This window comes from Montipora foliosa, chromosome 5 (genome assembly GCF_036669935.1).
Source record: "Montipora foliosa isolate CH-2021 chromosome 5, ASM3666993v2, whole genome shotgun sequence".
Taxonomy (NCBI): domain Eukaryota; kingdom Metazoa; phylum Cnidaria; class Anthozoa; order Scleractinia; family Acroporidae; genus Montipora; species Montipora foliosa.
The window spans coordinates 44,899,925-44,919,587 of record NC_090873.1 but is presented as its reverse complement, the minus strand read 5'-3'; the positions used below and the strand labels follow the sequence as shown (position 1 = coordinate 44,919,587).

Here is a 19,663-nt window from a genome sequence, read left to right as displayed (position 1 = left end):
AGTAGAGACCCCATAGACCTAATCGGCTAACTCAATGTTGTACCCAATTCAAACCCTTTGGGAATAAAACGTTTTGTTCCAGGTATTTCCAATTTCCATATCATTTAAATATGAATGCTACATTATCATGCAAATACAACACACAAAGAATCTTAATCCCGGAGGATTTGAATTGGGTACAACATTGAGTTAGCCGATTAGGTCTATTGACCAGTAACCTGCATAGCCGGCGGTATCATTGGCACAAGAAGCAAATTCGCTATTTTCACAAATCCCAATATACAGTTCATTTTCGGGGGGTTATTTGCATTAAAACAATGGATATCCAGTTCACTGAAGCATGATACAGTCCCTAGAGTAGAGCTGATTTCAATTGAGTGTCGAAAGTAATTAGATAATTACTTTGGTTTATGATTACTTCACTCAGTGATTGGTTCAAAGTTCTCGCGCCACTTTTTCAACCAATCAGAAGTGTCGGGTATGTGTAATTACTTCGAGTTTCATTGGTTTACTGGATTGTCTCCGTCCCTTTTGATTGGCCAAATTAATTACTTTGGTTTTGGTTTTATGACAATCGATTGAAACTCGCTCTAAATGACTTATATTGTTTTCATGCAAAGAACCCCCCCCCCCAAAAAAAAACGCATTGCATTACGGGAATGAGCGAATTAACGAGTGGCGAAGCTGCGCGATAAATGAGGAGTACCCACAGCGCCTCTCCCCAGTCTCCACGCCAAAGATATCTCCAGCTATGCAGGCTAATTGACCAGTGGCAGAGGATCTGTCAAGCAATAAATTCCATCCAAGAGCTTTTAATAACAACGTATGTGCTTTTGAAATTAGATTAAAAAAAACCTTGATAGAGGCATCAAAGTGTCACGTTTCCTTCCTCCTCAAGGCCAACAAATGTTGAAAATATACGTCACTAAATTTTACCTCTAACATAAATAGTCAAGATAACATTAAGATTAAAACATTCCTAAGCCTAGCACTTACTGCATTGTTGTAAGTTTTTAATTTTTTTAGTAAATTAGACTTAAAAGGACACTTCAAGATATTTATCATTGCGGAGTATAGAATTTTTAGTTTCATTTCTTCACGAAGTGCAAAAAAACTCATGAATAACGGTACATCAACTTTTCTTTTAATTACCAAATAAAGCACATATTACCACATGAATGAGCAAACAGAGAGAACAAACAAAGATACAGAATACTGGCAACACAGTGATACTTCTTTAAAACTCTAAGCACCCACCTTGCCACTTTTGTTGCCATGTTTATCAGTTATGGAAAGAATGATATCAGCTGCCAATGGCTCCCCAAGTCTCATGCGAGCGTTGCTGCATGAACACTTCAGAATGTTAGGAACATCTGCATGAGGTCTAAAAAGAAAGGTTACAAATCTTAGACTTGTAGAATTATTTCGACCCAGGTTGAAAAATGACTATATTAGCCTTTAATACTTGCCATTAAACACAACTGTACGTAAATCATACTATAAGAAGTAAGGTATGAGTTCGTTTAACCCTAATGTGACTAAAATAAAATTATAAAACCACAAGTAATGAACAGCCATTCTAAAAGTTCTTAACAAAAACAATACCTTAATGTGAAGGAAAACTCCAGCCCTGCTCCACCTGTCATGCTAACTTGGCAATACTTCGACTCATCCGAGGATAATGGGGCCTGAGACACACAAATTCATAAAATTATCGTTAGATCACAAAAAAGATGATTCAGAGCAAAAACGACTTTTATGCAGGCGAATTGCCATAAACTCTAAAAACGGCTGACCGACTCACGATTACCCAAATGCAATCCATTTCAATCTTGTCCATTTGTGTCCATCCATGCATCTCTTTCCTTTTTGCTGTATTTCTTCATGTTGTTCAACAGTTTTAAGTGGTTATTGCAATGTTTCATTCTACTTTTTGGGCAATTTGGTTGTCATGAAATTACATCATTTTGTGTGACGTAGTACCTTTCACAGTCCCGGATTGGTACACTGCCAACAATGTCAAGTATTCCAAGAACTTCAGATTCCACACTGATCTTTTTATTTTGATCTACATAAGACAAACGATACACTTATTTTACCTTGACATCTGGAAGGATTCCTTGCTTGATGAGATCTTTTGATACTTTTGGGGTCCAGTTGACCTAAAAAATAAAAAAGAGGTTTCAAGTAATTTACTTTGCAAAAAGACATTCAATGCCAATCCAATGTGACAATAAGATACCTTGAATCTGTTGGCCACCAAGCTGTCAATGGCTAATTCTCTCTGTCCTTCATCTAGAACTCTAAAGGCTGTTGATCAAAATGGCATTTGAAGAGAAAAAAATTATTTCAGTGTCATATGCTGTACTTCCATTGTCATTATTGGCATATTGTGGTATAAAAATGGATCTTTTTAGAAAGGTGTCTGAAACTGAGAAGCAGAGTAACTAACGGTGTAGGGAATTGCATTGGCATCCACACAAAATACAAGCAAGTCCCAGTCTGAACAGAACCAACAAATAAGATACATGTAAAACACACAGTCTCAATTAAGTTTATTATATACCCAACAAAATACCACTTTTCTGATTGGTCAATGACAAATGCATAAATAGGTTTTAGAGTGCAATACGGAAGTTGCTATGGAAACAAAGTGATGGAGTGATTTTGTTGAGTATACAATAAATAAAAAATCGTATGAACTTGATCATGCATTTTGTGATTTATAGTCACTGGTGATGTTTCTAAAGTTTTTAAATTGCACTCACCGAATTTTGAGCACTTTCAAAACATCACTCGTGCCCATATATCACAAAATGCATTTCCAATACTTATTTCCAATACTTATCAAGCCACAAAAAATCCCAACTTGAACCATAGTACACCTCCACATACCTGTGGTGGCTGGACAAAATGCAACTCTGATATGACATGGAGATAAAACAAATGTATGTTTAAAGGGAATAGACCACTTTCATAAATGGCGACTGATTTGATATTCTATTGTATTTATGTTAATTGGACCTACTGGCCTCATTTTGGTTAACATATTCTTTTGAATTTTGTGCATTACAGCAAGGCTAGAAAGGCTTATCAGCATTAAAACAAAAGAATGTTTTATCGAGCTGCCATTATGAAAAGGGTCTATATGTTGTTTTTCTTGATTCTGTGGCAACAACCCAAGAAGCAACATATGCATTTGCTTCCCACCAGAGTCTGCTTTAAGACTGACTTATTAATATCAAAACAAGCAGTCATTATTGTCTGCTTGACCCAGAACAAGGTTTGCAAAGGAATTACGTGGTGTGTTCTCGCTATTGTTCCAAAAAAGGGGTTAATTTGAGCCAGTACATCTCAATGTGGCCAGTGTGACATTTTTCCGTAACATCATGTACATGTCAACTAACACAGACTAAACCAAAAGAAGGAAGAGGGATAAACGTATTCCCAGTATCATTTAAACACTGCCTAATTATTTTGAAAGATTTTCCTTACTCAATCCAGACACTGTTTGCCCAGCAGTACATGGCAATTCCTGTCCATCTTCAAGCTTCTTCTTTTCTTCAGCGTCATCTGCTTCATAAAACACTTCCAGGACAGCCGCTTTTCTACTGGGTGTCACAATGATGGTCTTTTCGACTGGAGCAACTTTCTTGTGATGCTAAAACAAGATAGCATTTTGACTGTCACATGTAAAAAAAACCCAAACTTGGGTGATCAAAGATTATTTATTGAACTTTTTCTATTGTAAGTTTAAAGTTCAAGAAACAAGAGAATTTTAGAGTATCAGAAGAAAACAAACTTCTTAAAGAATAGTCTCAAACCACAGTCTCTGATATAACAATCGTGTCTGGAAATGGAACCTTTGGCACACAGGCTGAAATTAGGTCCAGGGCTCAAAGATAGCGACCAAATGGTCGCACTTGCGACTAAATTTTTGGTTGTGTGCCTAAAAAATCATGTGTGATAGCACTTGCGCACCTTAAAAGCTCAAGTACAGTGCGACTGAATTGCCTCTGTGCTTTCTCACCTGACTATATTTGCATACTCTGAGTGGTACAACATGAAACAGAAACATCAATCAACAGATATAAAGATATACATAACAAAATCTGGCCCTAAATAATAAAGTTACATTATTTTCCTTTCATCGGTGTGCGTTTATTTGTTGACAGTTTTCTCAACAAATTCCCCCAACGCTGGTGAAGGTCCATTTCATTCCATTCCATACTCTTCTGTTTCGTTGAAACTCCACTGGCACGTATAAATGAAGATAAGAATAAAGGCCACGCTTATTACGCATGTTAAAGGTTTGTGATAGTGGAAGGTCAAGAGAAGGTCAACAATATGAGCCTTTTTCTTCAAGGTAAGAAAATTGTTAAAAAAGTGAATTATATCCGAGTTAAGTCATCGCGCTTGTAGAGCTTTCCCTGTGCATTCATCGGCTTCATCCTTAGCCAATGGTTCCCTACTAGCTGTGTTCACTGAGCTGATGAGTGCGGGAATAGAGACCTCTGCCATGCATCGAAAGTATGTGCGGCGGTTACTTAGCGACCAAATCCTCACGTCATGCTCCATGTTGTGTCGGCTCACTTAACAAATGCGGAATTGCTGTATAAAGGAATGTGCGAGGCATAGCGGCTTATGACAACGATGTCAAATGCACAGAATTTATTTGCTATTTGCAACAGCATAAAATCTGATCTTGGTGACCTGATGGAATCAATGAAGGACGCGTCCATTATCAATTATGAAGTTCTGTATCTATTCCGGTTTTCAAGTATATTTTATTTGGTTACAAGTGTACATTCAAAAGGAAACACACAATGAAAACCTTTCTCTTAACATGATGATAACATGTAATAATAATTTGTTGTTGAAATTGAGAAGTCAAGTTGATTTAAAAACCACAAGAACTTTATCGCTGTCTCAAACAAAATGCAATTGACCAAACAAATTACTGCCTCTACCAACAGAAACACATTTGACATACCTGCAATTCAATCCTGGCCTTGAGTTTTGTTTCGCTGGTGATTTGCTTTAGGCAGATGTCAGGACCCGAAAGTGTTGCCTTGCCAGAAGAGCTGCAGTCCCCAACATAGGTTGGCAAACTTGGTAGTCCGGTCAGCTATGAATTAAAATGTAATGGAGATCTAGGTTTTTTACCATAATTATAGACAAACAATAATAATTATTAATACTCAGTAGGGGAAATCTGTACATGTATAGCAATGAATGACTTTTTCTGAGATTTTGTCAAATTGTAGCTATACTTTTTCGCAGTAAATTACACGTTAAATCTGCAGGGTTGTATTGAACAATGACATTTCACTGCAAAGTTGGATGGTAGTTGCTATAGAATGGGAAATTAATTTTGGAAGTCAATTGATAAAATAGCCTACAAGCCCACCACGTGACCTGCAAATAACTGTTTTGCTGCAAATAATATTTTGCTCACGCGTAATTGAAACCATGCTCTTGTCTGAAAATGGCAGTTTGCTTTTGCGAGCTTTCAGAAAGTGATTTAATTGTTGGGAACTGTGAAAAACAAACTCAGTCATTGAATGATAAAACAAGTATTTAACTCGGTTATCACAAAATACTGTGATTTGTCAGTGCAAATTACCACTGACAAATCACAATATTTTGCTCAACCTCGCCCCATATTTAGACCGAATGCATTAATGGCGGCCAAAAAAATACTCTTTTATTTATGTGCTAATTAGCCTCACTAGCCTCGTTTGCATGGGCAAAATACAAAAGAAAGGTTGCTTGACAGCGAGGCTAGTGAGTCTCATTAGCACATAAACAAAATGAATACATTTTTGGCCGCCATTTATGCATTCGGTTATGTTAATTATTTGGGTTACTGCATCAGGTATCTTAGGGGCACAACCATAGAATTTTTGTAGGGAGCTCCTTGTAGTTGTATTTGAATTCGCTTGGTTGCTGGCCTATTAGTAGAGTTATGCGAGGGTGCCCTTGGTGGTGGCCTCTTGCAGGTTTCGGATGGATACCTCCATCTTACTGACAAATCACTTTCTGGTTCCACTAACCTTTAAGGCACCAACCACCCAGCTGACCTATTGTTGAAAATCATGTTTAACTGATTTGATCATTACCTTGCAAACAACATTCAACCTGGGCTGAACAGTGATGTTTCCAGCTTTATCCTGAACCTGGACTTGTAGATCAAGGGAGTTGTTGTTTTCAATTGTGATCTCAGGGTCACTTGGGGTCACAGCTAATAACTCTGGTGGACCTATCAAGTAACAAAAATATTTTAATTGCTGATTATTCTATTATGGAAGCAATTAGTACAATACAATCCGCAAAGGAAATTTAAAAACCACAGGTGCTTATTTTATTAATTTTATTGAAGCTTGGAGGCTATGGAAACCTTGAGGTTTGTCAGTGCAAGTACATTGCAGGAGACTGATTTGCATTTAATTTACATAACAGTGATACCTCACAGCACAAGCAGAAGTGGACCGTAGCCAAATATAACATAGACATTAAAGGGCCAGACACGCATCACAAGAGCCATTTAAATTTTAGTCATCAATACCTGGAAGCAGCCTGATCTTTAAACTTTGAGAGCCTTCATCGAGACCAGGTAAAGCAATTTTGAGATTAAAATCCTTTGGCAACAATGGAGAGAAAATTGTTTTACATAAATTGAAGGAGCAAACAAAACTAGCATCAAGAGAGAATAATGGATGATGGCTCAGACAAATCAAGAAGAGTGCTCTCAACAGAGGTTTAACCTATGCCCTTCCAATTTTACTTCAGCAACTTTAGATGCCCAATCACAGGGCTACGACAATGACTTCAATGGGCTTCCACCAAGGCTACTTACATGTAAAAAATTCTTAGCCTTTTCAGTGAACTGAAAACTGAACTGAAACCTACTCTGTCAGTAATAAGCTAACTAAATGATTGTATGTACTTGCAATTCCTTAAATTGTCCTGATACAGTGCTGTAAGTACAAGGATCACTCCTATCTTTCATCAAAAGCCTAACTGCTGTTCTTACCCCAGCCTATACCCAACCCTAAAATCAGTGCTTCAACTACGTTGTAGATCACTAAACTAGTTTACCTAAATGGCAGAAATGCTGCCGAGGGGAGGGAAGATGTTTCATTATGCTTGTGGTAATTTCATGATGGCTTGTGTGTGGAATTGAATGGAGATTTTAATAATTGGTCTTAAGGAGGGACTGTACAAAAGGTGGACCCCCAGAGTGGAGACAGGAAACAACAGATGGTTTTTGCAGTGACGTCACCAATTCCCAATCAAAATCACAAGGTCTTCTGAATTTCTATTTAAAGGAAGTTGAAGATGACCTAGAAATGAATCTTGTTTTCAAGTTTCCAGTTCCGGTTAGTATTATAGTATTTTCGAAAATACAGCATTTTGAATTTCAAAATTGTCATCTTGTGTGACACCATGATACAAAGCTAGTTGGTCTATCCCTATGAATCCCAGCAATAGGCCTTTTGCAACAAACGATCACATGGTACAAAATCCGCCATGCTGGAGGGCAAGTTCATTATTATTCCCCCACTGGGACATTAAAACAAAGGCAAGTCAAGTTTGACTGGTTCAGGTCTCTTTGTTTTAATGTCCCAGTGGGGGAGTAATAATGAGCTTACCCTCTAGCATAGCGGATTTTGTACCATGTGATCGTTTGTTGCAAAAGGCCTATTTGAGCCTTTCAACTACATAAAGAGATGTGAACATTCATACACATGTATTTTATCTCATGAGTGAAAAGTAAGCGATATCATCAGAAAGTGAACTGCAGATCTTTTGTTGATTACCGGTTGCCACATTGGTGGACCACATGGCGTCTCCATACAAAACTCTAAAGTTGGTGAAACACTTCGACAAATAACTCAGAAACAATGTACTGCACAGACCTGAGACTTGGAGAGGTGGTTAAAAGATTAGTTTCCTACACATTTTTTTATTGAACGATTTCGAATTTATTTTTTTTGTTGCGTGACAGTGATTGAGGACACCAGAAGTGAAATGAAAAACAGAGCAAGCTCTTGCCATGATCATACCGCGCATCTTAATTCTTCCATTCGCACATAAGCATAATTCCTTGCACCTTTGACCACAATCCCTTGCGTTTTGAAGAAAAATGTGTTCTCCCAATTAGAGAGCTGCCTCATTTGGTGCTAGTGTCTCAATTATTGTAAACCCTGAGTATAAAACATAGCCAGCTATGGCCAAATTATGTCAGACTTAGGTTTTCCTGAGAATTAATATCACCAATAAAAATGAATACATACCTTTCCAGCATGGGATGATACAGAGCCTAAAGCAACCACGCCTTTGACAATGAGACTGTTAACTTTCACAGTTGTTCCTTGATGAGTCAATTCCAACCCACTATGAAAAGCACTTAAATATCAGTTTAATGGTAACTATGATTACAAAATACTCAAATCTGATTGGTTATCAACAGCCCTGATTTCAGCATTAATAGACAGGTGCAATTGGACATCTTGTAATAATTATTTGAAAGTCGTACGTCTCATCAAGCAAACCCAAGTTGTACTTGAATCATTTGTTTTTCGAGAGCTATTACAAAAAACTAACCAAAAAATTGACCAGATTACGGTAAGCTATAAAAATTTTATCACCGTCATCTAGTATTTTGAAATAGTTACGATTAATTAATTGATAATAGGACTTTGTGTCGTACCGTACATATAAGCCTCACCCGTATTTTGAAACTGCTCGCCCAATTACTCCCTGAATTGTACTCCACCCAGTCCTACAACCATTATTGATACTGATCACACAAGGTCTCGGGCGTCAAAGCATGCACCTACCTTGCACTCAAAACTGGAGTAACCTCTTCTGACAATTTTGATGGATTGTTAAATTCATCAAGTAGGTTAAGTGGAATCTGACGTTAAAGAAAAGAAGCACAAAAATAACTGAGAATTACTTTCGCCTTCTTTATGCCTGCTCCAATTAGAATTCTAGCATATGAAAGCAAAGATACATTATAGCAAAAGATGACTTCTTTTTTACCTGTTTTTGCAAGAACAGTGGAACCCCGTTAATACGGTCATTAACGGGCTGAAAAAATTTGGCCGTATTATCGGGGTAGGGTGAAATTCATTACTAAAGGGCTATAATGACAAATATTGCATTTGCACTTCCAGAACAACTTTTCTCTTTAATAAACAACAGGAATGTACATACAGTAATTGTATAAAATACTTGAAACTTCACTCAGTAGGTAAAACACTTAATTATTAAGTGTACTGTATGTTCTGAGCCCAAAATCAAAACAAGAACAGGAACCAACTTACCATGCTTCTAAAAAACAATGAAAGCACAATGTCTTAATCCCTTCACAATTTGCCTCACTGGATGTTACAGTAGTGTCAAGATCATTTTTGTTACAGTAGTGAAAACAGGGAGGAGAGTTGCTGACAGTACTTTGCGAAGTAAATCCGCTGTTCGATTACAGTGGTAAATGACAAAGGTCAATGAAATTGAGGCGTTTTGGTTTTCTTAATTTAGTGTGAGTGGCCGTATTAACGGTGTATAATTATAGATGATTCCACTGTTTGGGATTTAAAATTGAGGCCGTTGGCCGTATTAACGGGTGACCGCATTAACGAGGGTTTTCTATAAGAGAATGTATGGCCAAACAAAAGTGGCAGCAATAATGAGGTGACCGTATTACTGAGATGGCCATAAGGCGGGGTTCCACTATACATGTAAACTTGCAAAACAACAGCCAGAGTTTTCTTTCTCAATTGAATCAAATCGTATGATGTTTAGGTGACCTACCAGTGAATTTTATGCTGTAGTGAATTGCCCATTTGATTTTTGTTGACAGTTTACATTCTAGTTTCTTACTCCTTTTCTTAAGGCAGTCCTTTAAAGAAGCAAAATAGCTTCCTGGACTGCCTGCCAAATGTATGATAATTACATGTAATTTAGTACTATAATTTATAAAAGCAAATAAAATGAACTGAACTGAACTATGTTTTTGCAGACATCAAGGAACTGATATAGTGTAGGAAAAGTTTACCTGAAAAGGTACGCCAACTCTTAGAGGGGTTTCCAACATTCCAACAGTGAACTTATTTGGATGAGCCTCTACAGTTGAAAGATCATAAAACTTAGCATAAAAGAAAACTCCTACGACAACAATACCAAATATAAGCATAGAACATTCAAGAAAGTCAAGAAAATTTAACCAAGTTAAAGTACCAGAACCTAATGTTCTTACTGACATACACTTCCTCACACCCCAGAACCTTAACAGCATATACCAGTATGTAAATTTCAGATTACAAAAACTGTTTCTTTGAACGTAAAACCATTCCGAAATGACTTGCTCAAGTTTGTTTGTTGATTCCCTTACAAGAAAAATCAACAGTCACTGCGATCAGGTTAATTGGGGAAATGCTATTTACAAAACAGGCAGGAGAAGAGAAAAAGACAACATGTTGCTCTCATACGAACTCCCAACTCGAGGTATCAAAAGTTGGATGGAATTGGAACAGCTTTTGCTACATGTACTTTGTTAATTTCAGATTACAAAAACTGTTTCTTTGAACGTAAAACTATTCCGTAATGACTCGCTCAAGTTTGTTTGTTGATTCCCTTACAAGAAAAATCAACAGTCACTGCGATCAGGTTAATTGGGGAAATGCTATTTACAAAAAAGGCAGGAGAAGAGAAAAAGACAACATGTTGCTCTCATACGAACTCCCAACTCAAGGTATCAAAAGTTGGATGGAATTGGAACAGCTTTTGCTACATGTACTTTGTCCTGCGATGATGCCATTCTCAGTTCGCTCACAATGCTTGCTGTTTTCAAGGAATGAAACCTGATACCAGTGAAAAAGTCTGGCACTGAGATTCCATTATCAATATGATTTTCCTTCAGATCATTGCATTTAAGAAGAGATGTAAAAATACATGAATCATTGCATTTCTTCGTTGGGCAAGTGGTACACAAATACTTGCTGTTTACATTGGAAATTTACATTTGATTCACAATAAAATCCAGCATGGTAAAGCTCACTGTTTTGCTTTTATATTTTAATCCACAACACAAGATTGCAGTTTTGAAGAGAGGACTCACAGGAACAATAGCCGCTATCTTGTTTTCTTATTGAACACTTCCTGCTGTGATTTAATCGCATCAGTGATTTTGTGAGAAACAAGTGTCGAGGATCACGTTTGATTTCAAGTGAATAGAGTGTCGAGGATTGAGTTTGATTTCAAGTGGATCGAGTGCCGAGGATCGAATTTGATTTCAAGTGAATCGAGTGTCGAGGATCGAGTTTGATTTCAAGTGAATCGAGTCTTGATTCTTGATCCTCGATTCTCGCGAGGATGGAGTTGAGACTTTCAACTTACTTTTGCATGGTACTGCACGCTGGAAATGGCAATGCATTTGTCTTCCCCTTGTGGAAGCAATGAAAAGCACAACAAAAAAAAAAAGAAACAGAAAGGGACCTTCTGCTCTTCAAACCTGTGACAGTGAAATTGATACAATGACAGGGAAGGCTCTTCATAGATGGTGCCGTTGAACTGTCACTGAGCAAAACTTGCAGCTGGAGAGTGTGGGGCCCAAGATGGGTGATGTTTTCTGGAAGATTAACAATAACATGTTTGATTAAAAGAAAAACCTTGTAAAGCTTTGAAACAGCGGTGTTTGACAGGTACAGTGTTTCCCATGGATACAAAAAAAAAAAAACGGCACTGAAAGTGCTGAAAGTGCTGAAAGAGCTGGTATTGCACAATTTGCTTTCACTAAAGTTGGAGCCCAGTTTATCAGATAATCCTTGAGGAACATGTATGGCTTCAAAATAAATATTAGTACTTCAATTAAATTTATGTAAAAAATACAGTTTCATGTGTGCTTTGCTACCCAATAATTTATCAATTCTGAGGTCTCACATTTTGCTGATTATCAGAATCAAGAGGTTGAAAATTAGGGAGTAACCTGTTTTCAAATAACATATTTCTTTTAATCCATTGACTCCTGTGATTGAAACTAAACAGATTTTACTGTCTAACGCCAGACAATTTCAATCGTCAACTAAGGGTACCCTAGGGCATAAACTTGAGGTTTCAATGGGTTGATTTTCAATAAATTGCAAAATGATTTAAATGTTGTGACATTGCGACAAATTTAATGTTACAGCCAAGTCTAAAAAAAACAGCAGTAAAAAGCAACAAACCCATTTTTCTAAACCAATACGGCCAACTTTTGCCTCCATGTTGACAAACGTGATTGGTAATCACTTTGTCTCCATCTTTATCAGTACCTTAAAGACAAAATTAATGCATTTTAAAAATTTTAAATTCAGACTCTATCATCATGGATGTTTGTAATGAATACTTGAACCTTTCAATTCAGTACTTTTATTATTAAAATCAAAAGCCCTTATAAATTGAGCTTCAACTCAACACAACAAGCTTTTGGTTTTGTGAGAGCTTTGCTTCAGAGTTCCTTTTCGTAAAATTAATACAAAATATTTGAATCAATATTCCGCTATTAATCATGATATCATTAATCGGTATAACATGCCGGTCCATCATTCTACATAACTTGTGCCCTTTTTGTAAATTAATCTCAGCAAAAGACTCTCATTCAGACCAAGTAAAAACTCCAGATACTTTTACAGAACCAGCCAATATTTGTATTTAAATTTTGTCTGCTACCTCGAAGAGTGAAGGACAACCTTACAGAAAAGTTAAATAAGTAATTATGGATGAAGTCTTACCATGCCACAAGACCTTTAATTCCACCAACAATCTTCTCCTATCACCAGGAAGTTTGTTGACCGATTCACCTTTTCCATTCACAATATCAACCTTCATGGCACCTGTTGAAATGACAGAGGTTGATTGGTTTGGGTGCTTGGCTTGAACTTCCAAATTCCATGGTTCCTGGTTCTTAGTTTTTTTTAGCAACATGCACAGTGTATAATAATAATAATAATAATAATAATAATAAATTAGGAACTTATGAAACCTTCTACAAGTAATCAAATTTAAATGTGCAACAACTTAGACAGTTGCACACCAAGATTCATGCAGGCCTGGTCACATTTCTACCATCAGCTAAAGTTATTCATATTAGGGACGTAACAGTTTCACCCTCTTGCATATGGGTAAAAAATAATTTTAAATTAAAAAAACAAAAAAATCTGTAGAAGGAGTTGGGTTCATCAGATCAGTTACTAAGAATTCATACCTATGGTGGTTCCTGCAGGGATTTTAGAGTTCGGTTCAAGCTTGTTGTTCTCTGGCCATTCTATCACCAATTTACTGGGCAACCTTAAAGTAAGTGAAAATGAGCAAAAATTAGTGATAATAATTTTAAAATACCACAGTAATAAATAAATAACTATATTTTGTCAATGGCAAAGTGAGTGCAAACAAGGAGAGAGGGTGGTTGTTTATGTAGCCACTTGTATGGTCACCTAGTTGGATGACACCAATGATACTGTGAACTTCTTTTGTTCATCATCCACCGTCGCTCATCTCGCCACTGTCATTTGAGAATCAAAAAGCAGTAATCACTGAATGTGACATCACAAAAGTAAAAGGCTGTGGTGCATATGATCCCAATTCATGAATGACATCCAAATGATCAACATTTTCACAACTTCATATCGTCCGACACAAAAGCAGACTCATGCGATGTGCAATCTTGGAATTCGCAAGTAGTTTTTAATTATTTATATAGACCCTTTGATTAAATGGCAATATACATCCTAAGCCTCACATTCATGTGAAAAATCCTTCGTCTAGAAACATAAGTACGAGACTAAGAATGTACAAAGTATTGTTATTCAAATTTAGGCGCCATTTATGCAAAGGGTCTATTTGCCATCATACTTTGCCTCTTCATCTTCCACAAATTTCTTGACTGAGGCAAGGGTTATTGAACGGTCCAACTTAGCCAAGGAAAAGAACTTTCTGTCTCCATACAGAGACACCGGCTCCTGAACAGAAAAAAGGTAACCAATTACATTTGAAGGGAAAAGCTTAGAAACTGCACCCAATGACCAGTCCACAGAAGGGTCTAACTACACATGTGTAAATTGGACTCAAGTGTTGTGTGGAAAAGCGAGAGAGTTGAATGTAATATCAGAGTACACATAGCTCTTTTTCACCAAGAGCGCCTGAAGTCTGCTCACAGGACCAATGAATAATCTGGTGAAAGTGGGTATTACCTTTAAATGAAAAGCAGTCTCAATCATTAAAGTCATCTGAAGGAATCAGAAACATGAACATGGAACATCTCAACCAAACCATCGCAAATTTCCAAATTCTACATTTTCTGCAATTTTTTTCGTGCAAGGGTAAGAATAAACAAAGAAATCCTCTTTGTTGTCCAGTCGGCTAGTTGAATTTCTAGCTAGTATTGCTCACTCCCTCCTTCATTAATAAAACAAGGCTGTGTCTTGAGTTGAAACTGTCATCTTCCTTATCAGTACTAGGCAAAATCACGACAAGTAAAACAATTAAAAAACCAACTTCTCAAAAAAAAAAAACATGCCTGTACTATTTCCATCTCCCCTCCAGTTGCAAACACATCTCCATCATGATCACCAAACAGAAGAAATCTTTTTACAGTCCCACAGATCAAGGGCATTGTCCTTTGGGTCCTTATCTGCAATTAAGCCACCAACAAAGAGATTATGTCAGATGATTGCTTCAAGGTTAAATATTGACTCAATGCTTCTCAGTAGCTAAACTCGTCTGAGTGGCTTGTAGGTGATCCTGGAATTTTTTAGCAGGGAGCTCCTCGTTGCAATTGAATTCACTTCCAAGCTGACATTTTTTCCGTTGCACTTAAACCTTTTCCTCTCCTCCTTCCTGTTTTTGGCAAGTGTTCCAATGATGGATCTATTGGAAGGGTTCCTTCCGTAGTGGCTGCATATTGCCACTGTTACCCTCTTCTCTCTGACAGATTGATCACTTTCGGACTTCAATAAAGCAAAAGATGTTTTACCAGCAGCTGGTGGTTTTTTAAAACTTGGATCATTACTTTAGAGTTTTCTGTGAGATGAAAGCTTGAACAATGACCTTATTGCTTGGAAGCTGTTCTTTTCAGGCGACAATTAAAATAATAATAATAATAATAAACTATACCAATTGTCCAACTTTGAAGATTTTTCCATCCCACTCAATGGAATTGAAGACACACCAGGGACTTTGGTTTCGCTTCTGTGTCAAGTCTGGACGCTTAATTTGACCTTGAAAACCCATGAACTGAACCTAGGGAAAAAGTTTTAAAATAGGCAATTTTTGAGACCACTGACTTAGTTTCATTTGTAAAAACCAGTCTAAATGAAAGCTTGTTGTGGTAGTAAAATATGCTTTAATAATCGAGTTCGAAGTTGTTATGGCCTGCAAAAATGAGGTTAGTAGAAAATAGCTCAAGACCTTAAAATGAAGTAAGAACTAACTTTTGAATTTACCAATTTCGATATAATTGGCGGTTTCAATAAGAGCCGGCAGCCGGCGAAATTCCCCAGCTATTGCATATGAACTTGTCACCTACTTTTCCTTGAAAATTATCCCAAATTTTACGAATAACATGAGAAACATTTGAACAGAACACGACCCTTGGATCGAAAAAGTTTTGTTTATGAAAAACAAAAGAGACGCCTGCATTCAGAGTATTTTTGATGGTGGCCATAAGTTACATGTACCCGAGACATATAATAATTATTACTTTTACAAAAATTAATGATAACTGAAAACTCATTTACGTGAGACCTTGCCTAAATTAATCATGTTGCAAAAAAAAAAAAATTGCTGGAGGGTGAATTGAAGCAAAACTGTTTGATAACAAAATATCTAAAATATAAAACTATTTAGAAATTTGCATCATCCACACTCTAAACTTACCTGCTTGTCGTGGTTTTCATGACTCTCTCTCACCCAGTCAAGAAATGCCCTGGAAATGTTTACTCTTTGCTCCTAGCAACATTGAAAATTGAGAGAAGAAATTAAAGCAACTTTGAACTCAAGAGAATGTTGCCCACTTACTGTAGGACAAGAAAAGCACCTCATTGGATGCAGTGACGCCCATGCAATTGTGACATCCAACACCAGCCTTTGCTGCTGACTTTTAATGCTTTTGGTATAAGTAAACACAAAAGCTGAAAATGGCTGGGCAAAGTCATGGCCAAAGACTGTGCACGGCAGGTCAATTTGCCCGCTGCTCACTTAATGAAGGTGACCGTTTCCCTTGGTGGTTTAATAAATAGTCTTCAGACTACGCTTTAATAGCAATTACTTTAGTATGGCAGAGAAAACGAATATTATAATTCATGGTCTTTAGAGGATCCTAGGAGGGAAGCTAGGAAAAGTAGTATTCCTTTTGTTAGTAAGTATCAAGGACAAGGTTTGACCTGACATGCTGCCACCCTGATCGGACAAACTTATTTAATGGGTTGCCTGTGGCAGACCACTTTATAAATTGCCCAGTGCCTCATTTTCATTGTCTCGTTTTTCATTTTTTTCCATTAATTTTTAAAAGTGGTTAGGGTGAGGGTTAAGGTTTAAATCTTTTTCGTGATTTAACATCAGACCTGAAACTATTTATGATCTAGCATGATCAGAATCACATGTAAGACCTTATGGGATAAAATCACTTAACATTATGTGTATATTCATATGGGAAGACACCACTGTTGTTATTCAAATTATTCTTCAGTCACTTTCGGGGGAATTTTTAAAAAATCTTCCAAGATTCAATTGAAATGTCTGAAGTTCCACAGGGAAATAACTGCTCCTCTCCGCAAGACGAAGTATTAACCCTTTGACGTCCAAACCGGCCTAAACCGCCAGACGATTTTACTCGTCAATGGGGAACCCCTGGGAGACAATGGGTTAATCACTCACTGAAAAACTATGTCCCCATTAACCCTTTGACGTCCAAACCTGCCTAAACCGGCCGGCCAGACTTAGTATTTTACTTTGTCTAACGCCAGACGATTTTACGTTAATGTCCGATGACCAGCGATTATTTGCAGGCTTGCCTAGGGTCAACATGGAATAATTCCAAGGAATTCTCCTTGGTCAAATTTGCATTTGCTTGCTTGCTGGCTAGAACACTGATGGATTTAGATGGTGATAGTGCCTTTGGTGGTGACACCTGCAGGATTTGAAGGTTCACTTTCTTCCTACACCAAGTTTGAGAGTAACAACCCCCAAGATCATAAGTGTTGATGAGATAACTTTCCACTTACCATGCTGCTAATGACCGTCTCTCACTGGCATACTACACCCTTACTTTACTGCAATTAAAACATCTTTGCTGCACAATCAAGCATCTTCCCTAATCTCGGTAAAAAGTTTATCAAACATATACCTGTCCCAAAATGATCCTGCTGAACATGGTGTTCTTGTCTCTGATTTTCACTTCCAAATCCATAAAGGTCAACTTGTTTGTGCTCACTTGAAAAGCATCATTTGTCCAAAGACAACCCGAAAATCTATGATTTTCACATCAACAACATTTCATTATGGAAAGTGATAACGAAATAACAACCTGCAAATAGCTATGGCTCGTCAGGTGGAGTATTACTGCTACGGCAGTAACTAGTATTAAATTTTAATAATCCCAGGGCTGCAAAATGGCAAAGTTTGAGGACAAGTGTAATCATCTGCCTGTTACCAGGATTAAAGTTGTTAATCATTTGCAAAGACCTTATAAAAGCAAGAGATTCATTGGAGTTATTATTTACTCCAATCTCTAGCTTTTAAAACGTCTTTGCAAATCAGGCAGGGGTCTCAATTGAACCTGTAACCCGTAACACCTGTCACGGATGTGAATAGTATGTGTTACGGCAATAAAATGGTCTTGGTCAGCAAATCATTGAGTCAATCACTTGCAGTGTAATGGCTGAAAATAGCACAGAAATGGCTGTTGAAGATTTTATTGATAACCCTGTCATGAAACACTTTAATACTGGTAACAGGCAGACTACACTATTGTCTTGTCTACAAACTAACATTTTGCAAGGGATAAATAACAACCACAATTATATCCATTATTTCTATCAACTGAAGTAGTAAATACACAAGTTCTGTATTTTAAGACTCCTGGAGCCTTTTCTTCTTTCTTTATCCTTCATTCAAAATTTTTGCTGTTTTTACATGTAAGCATAGAATAAGCTTGTGTTGCTGTTGCATGAAAGTCACTACCTGTTATAACATTCCAAAGGAATAACTGATTTCCTTGGAGGTTGGCACCAGTCAAGCCTAGAAGTTGACAAAAAAAACAAGCTATTCAGGTGCACAGCATGTGATTTTAAATTGGCATTAGTATACACAGCACGAAACTTACATATCTATAGTACTGTATGGGATAAGTCGTCCATTCCAATAACATTCAAATATTGGACGGTTTCCTCTTGGTGCCCTGCTATCTCTTTCCACTGATTCAGTTAACTCCTCAGCAGTTTCAACAACTACAAAAGAAACTTGTACCATCAGACATCAAATCAACCTGATGAAACTGCACATATTTGACAAAATGGTACTGCTTTTAACAGATCACAACTTTTCCTTAATTTAAACTATGCATTTTTTTGGCAGACTTATCCTTGCTTGCATTCAAGGTTACAGGGTAAAAAGGTGACATTTCATCAAACTTACCTGGAAATTCCCCATCAAGAGAAGGATACGTCTCTCTATCATAAAGAAATGGATGGTAACGCAAGATGCCCTCAACAACACCGCCTGACTCTGGATGTGCACAGAACTCAAACACAGAAGCAGCTGTCCTAATATAACGAGTTTGCATGTCATCATCAACATCTCGTAACTCCATTCTCTTTGGCAGCTTGCCTTTCTCATAGAGCACAACCTGAACAGAAAAAAAAATCCTCCTTTGAGAAAAGGAGAAATCAAAGCACCAAGCATAGCACACCTACATGTATATGAACACTTTGGTAAAATTTCATTTTTTTCCTTTTTGATAGAGAGGGCACAGACCTCCCCCAATAAAAAATTCTGTCAGGAAAGTACGGTAAATCAACAGACAGACTAGAATGGTGTGTTTCAGAAGTTGTCAGAGAGCACGTACATTCCATCTGTTGAAAAAAGGCAGACTGAACTTTTATCTGTTCGTGATAAATTAAATCAATGACCCCTAAAATAATACGTGGTTGGCTTGTACTGGGAAGTTACCACCACACTGGTATCTGCAATGGTTATCGTATTAATTACAATACAATACAATACATACTTAATTGACCGCTCCCCTTAGGGGCTTTTCAGGGCCAATGAAACACAACGAAACAACAGAACAGAACAACAACTGTTAAGAATCCCAACTGGCAGGAGGCAAACCAGTTGGCTATTTACAAGTGCAGCTGGGAAGTTGAACCGGGGACAACCAGGATCAAATTCAACAAGTGGTCAGAGCGGGTCTTGAACCCGGGATCTCCGGATCTCAAGGCAAGCACTCTAACCACTGGGCTACACTGCCTCCCTATGCCTCCCTTAATATACATAAATTGTACTGGGTTCATTTGATATTTCTGAATACTAACATACTGTACCTGAATATCAATGTTTCTGAAAGGACTAGCTGTTCTCACTCGTCCTACTTGGAAGTCATTTCCACGTGGTCCATGAA

The 19,663-nt window shown here is 37.4% G+C and overlaps 1 protein-coding gene across 1 annotated transcript in view; it reads right to left on the bottom strand.

Moving 5' to 3' along the window:
- Positions 1 to 19,663, bottom strand: part of LOC138004360 (structural maintenance of chromosomes flexible hinge domain-containing protein 1-like) — a 56,895-nt gene that overhangs the window by 23,981 nt on the left and 13,251 nt on the right. Inside the window, exons 9-32 of the mRNA XM_068850855.1 lie at positions 19,587 to 19,663; positions 18,679 to 18,889; positions 18,368 to 18,491; positions 18,226 to 18,282; positions 17,390 to 17,513; positions 15,922 to 15,993; positions 15,160 to 15,285; positions 14,564 to 14,677; positions 13,900 to 14,006; positions 13,253 to 13,335; positions 12,780 to 12,881; positions 12,234 to 12,320; positions 11,522 to 11,638; positions 10,067 to 10,134; positions 8,847 to 8,923; positions 8,301 to 8,400; positions 6,569 to 6,641; positions 6,123 to 6,262; positions 4,994 to 5,128; positions 3,496 to 3,661; positions 2,243 to 2,310; positions 2,100 to 2,162; positions 1,606 to 1,688; positions 1,258 to 1,384 (exon numbers count right to left, since the gene is read on the bottom strand). The exon at positions 19,587 to 19,663 is cut by the window's right edge and continues 20 nt beyond it. Coding sequence (XP_068706956.1) covers positions 1,258 to 1,384; positions 1,606 to 1,688; positions 2,100 to 2,162; positions 2,243 to 2,310; positions 3,496 to 3,661; positions 4,994 to 5,128; positions 6,123 to 6,262; positions 6,569 to 6,641; positions 8,301 to 8,400; positions 8,847 to 8,923; positions 10,067 to 10,134; positions 11,522 to 11,638; positions 12,234 to 12,320; positions 12,780 to 12,881; positions 13,253 to 13,335; positions 13,900 to 14,006; positions 14,564 to 14,677; positions 15,160 to 15,285; positions 15,922 to 15,993; positions 17,390 to 17,513; positions 18,226 to 18,282; positions 18,368 to 18,491; positions 18,679 to 18,889; positions 19,587 to 19,663 — 2,501 coding nt within the window. The remainder of the gene's footprint in view (positions 1 to 1,257; positions 1,385 to 1,605; positions 1,689 to 2,099; positions 2,163 to 2,242; positions 2,311 to 3,495; positions 3,662 to 4,993; positions 5,129 to 6,122; positions 6,263 to 6,568; positions 6,642 to 8,300; positions 8,401 to 8,846; positions 8,924 to 10,066; positions 10,135 to 11,521; positions 11,639 to 12,233; positions 12,321 to 12,779; positions 12,882 to 13,252; positions 13,336 to 13,899; positions 14,007 to 14,563; positions 14,678 to 15,159; positions 15,286 to 15,921; positions 15,994 to 17,389; positions 17,514 to 18,225; positions 18,283 to 18,367; positions 18,492 to 18,678; positions 18,890 to 19,586) is intronic.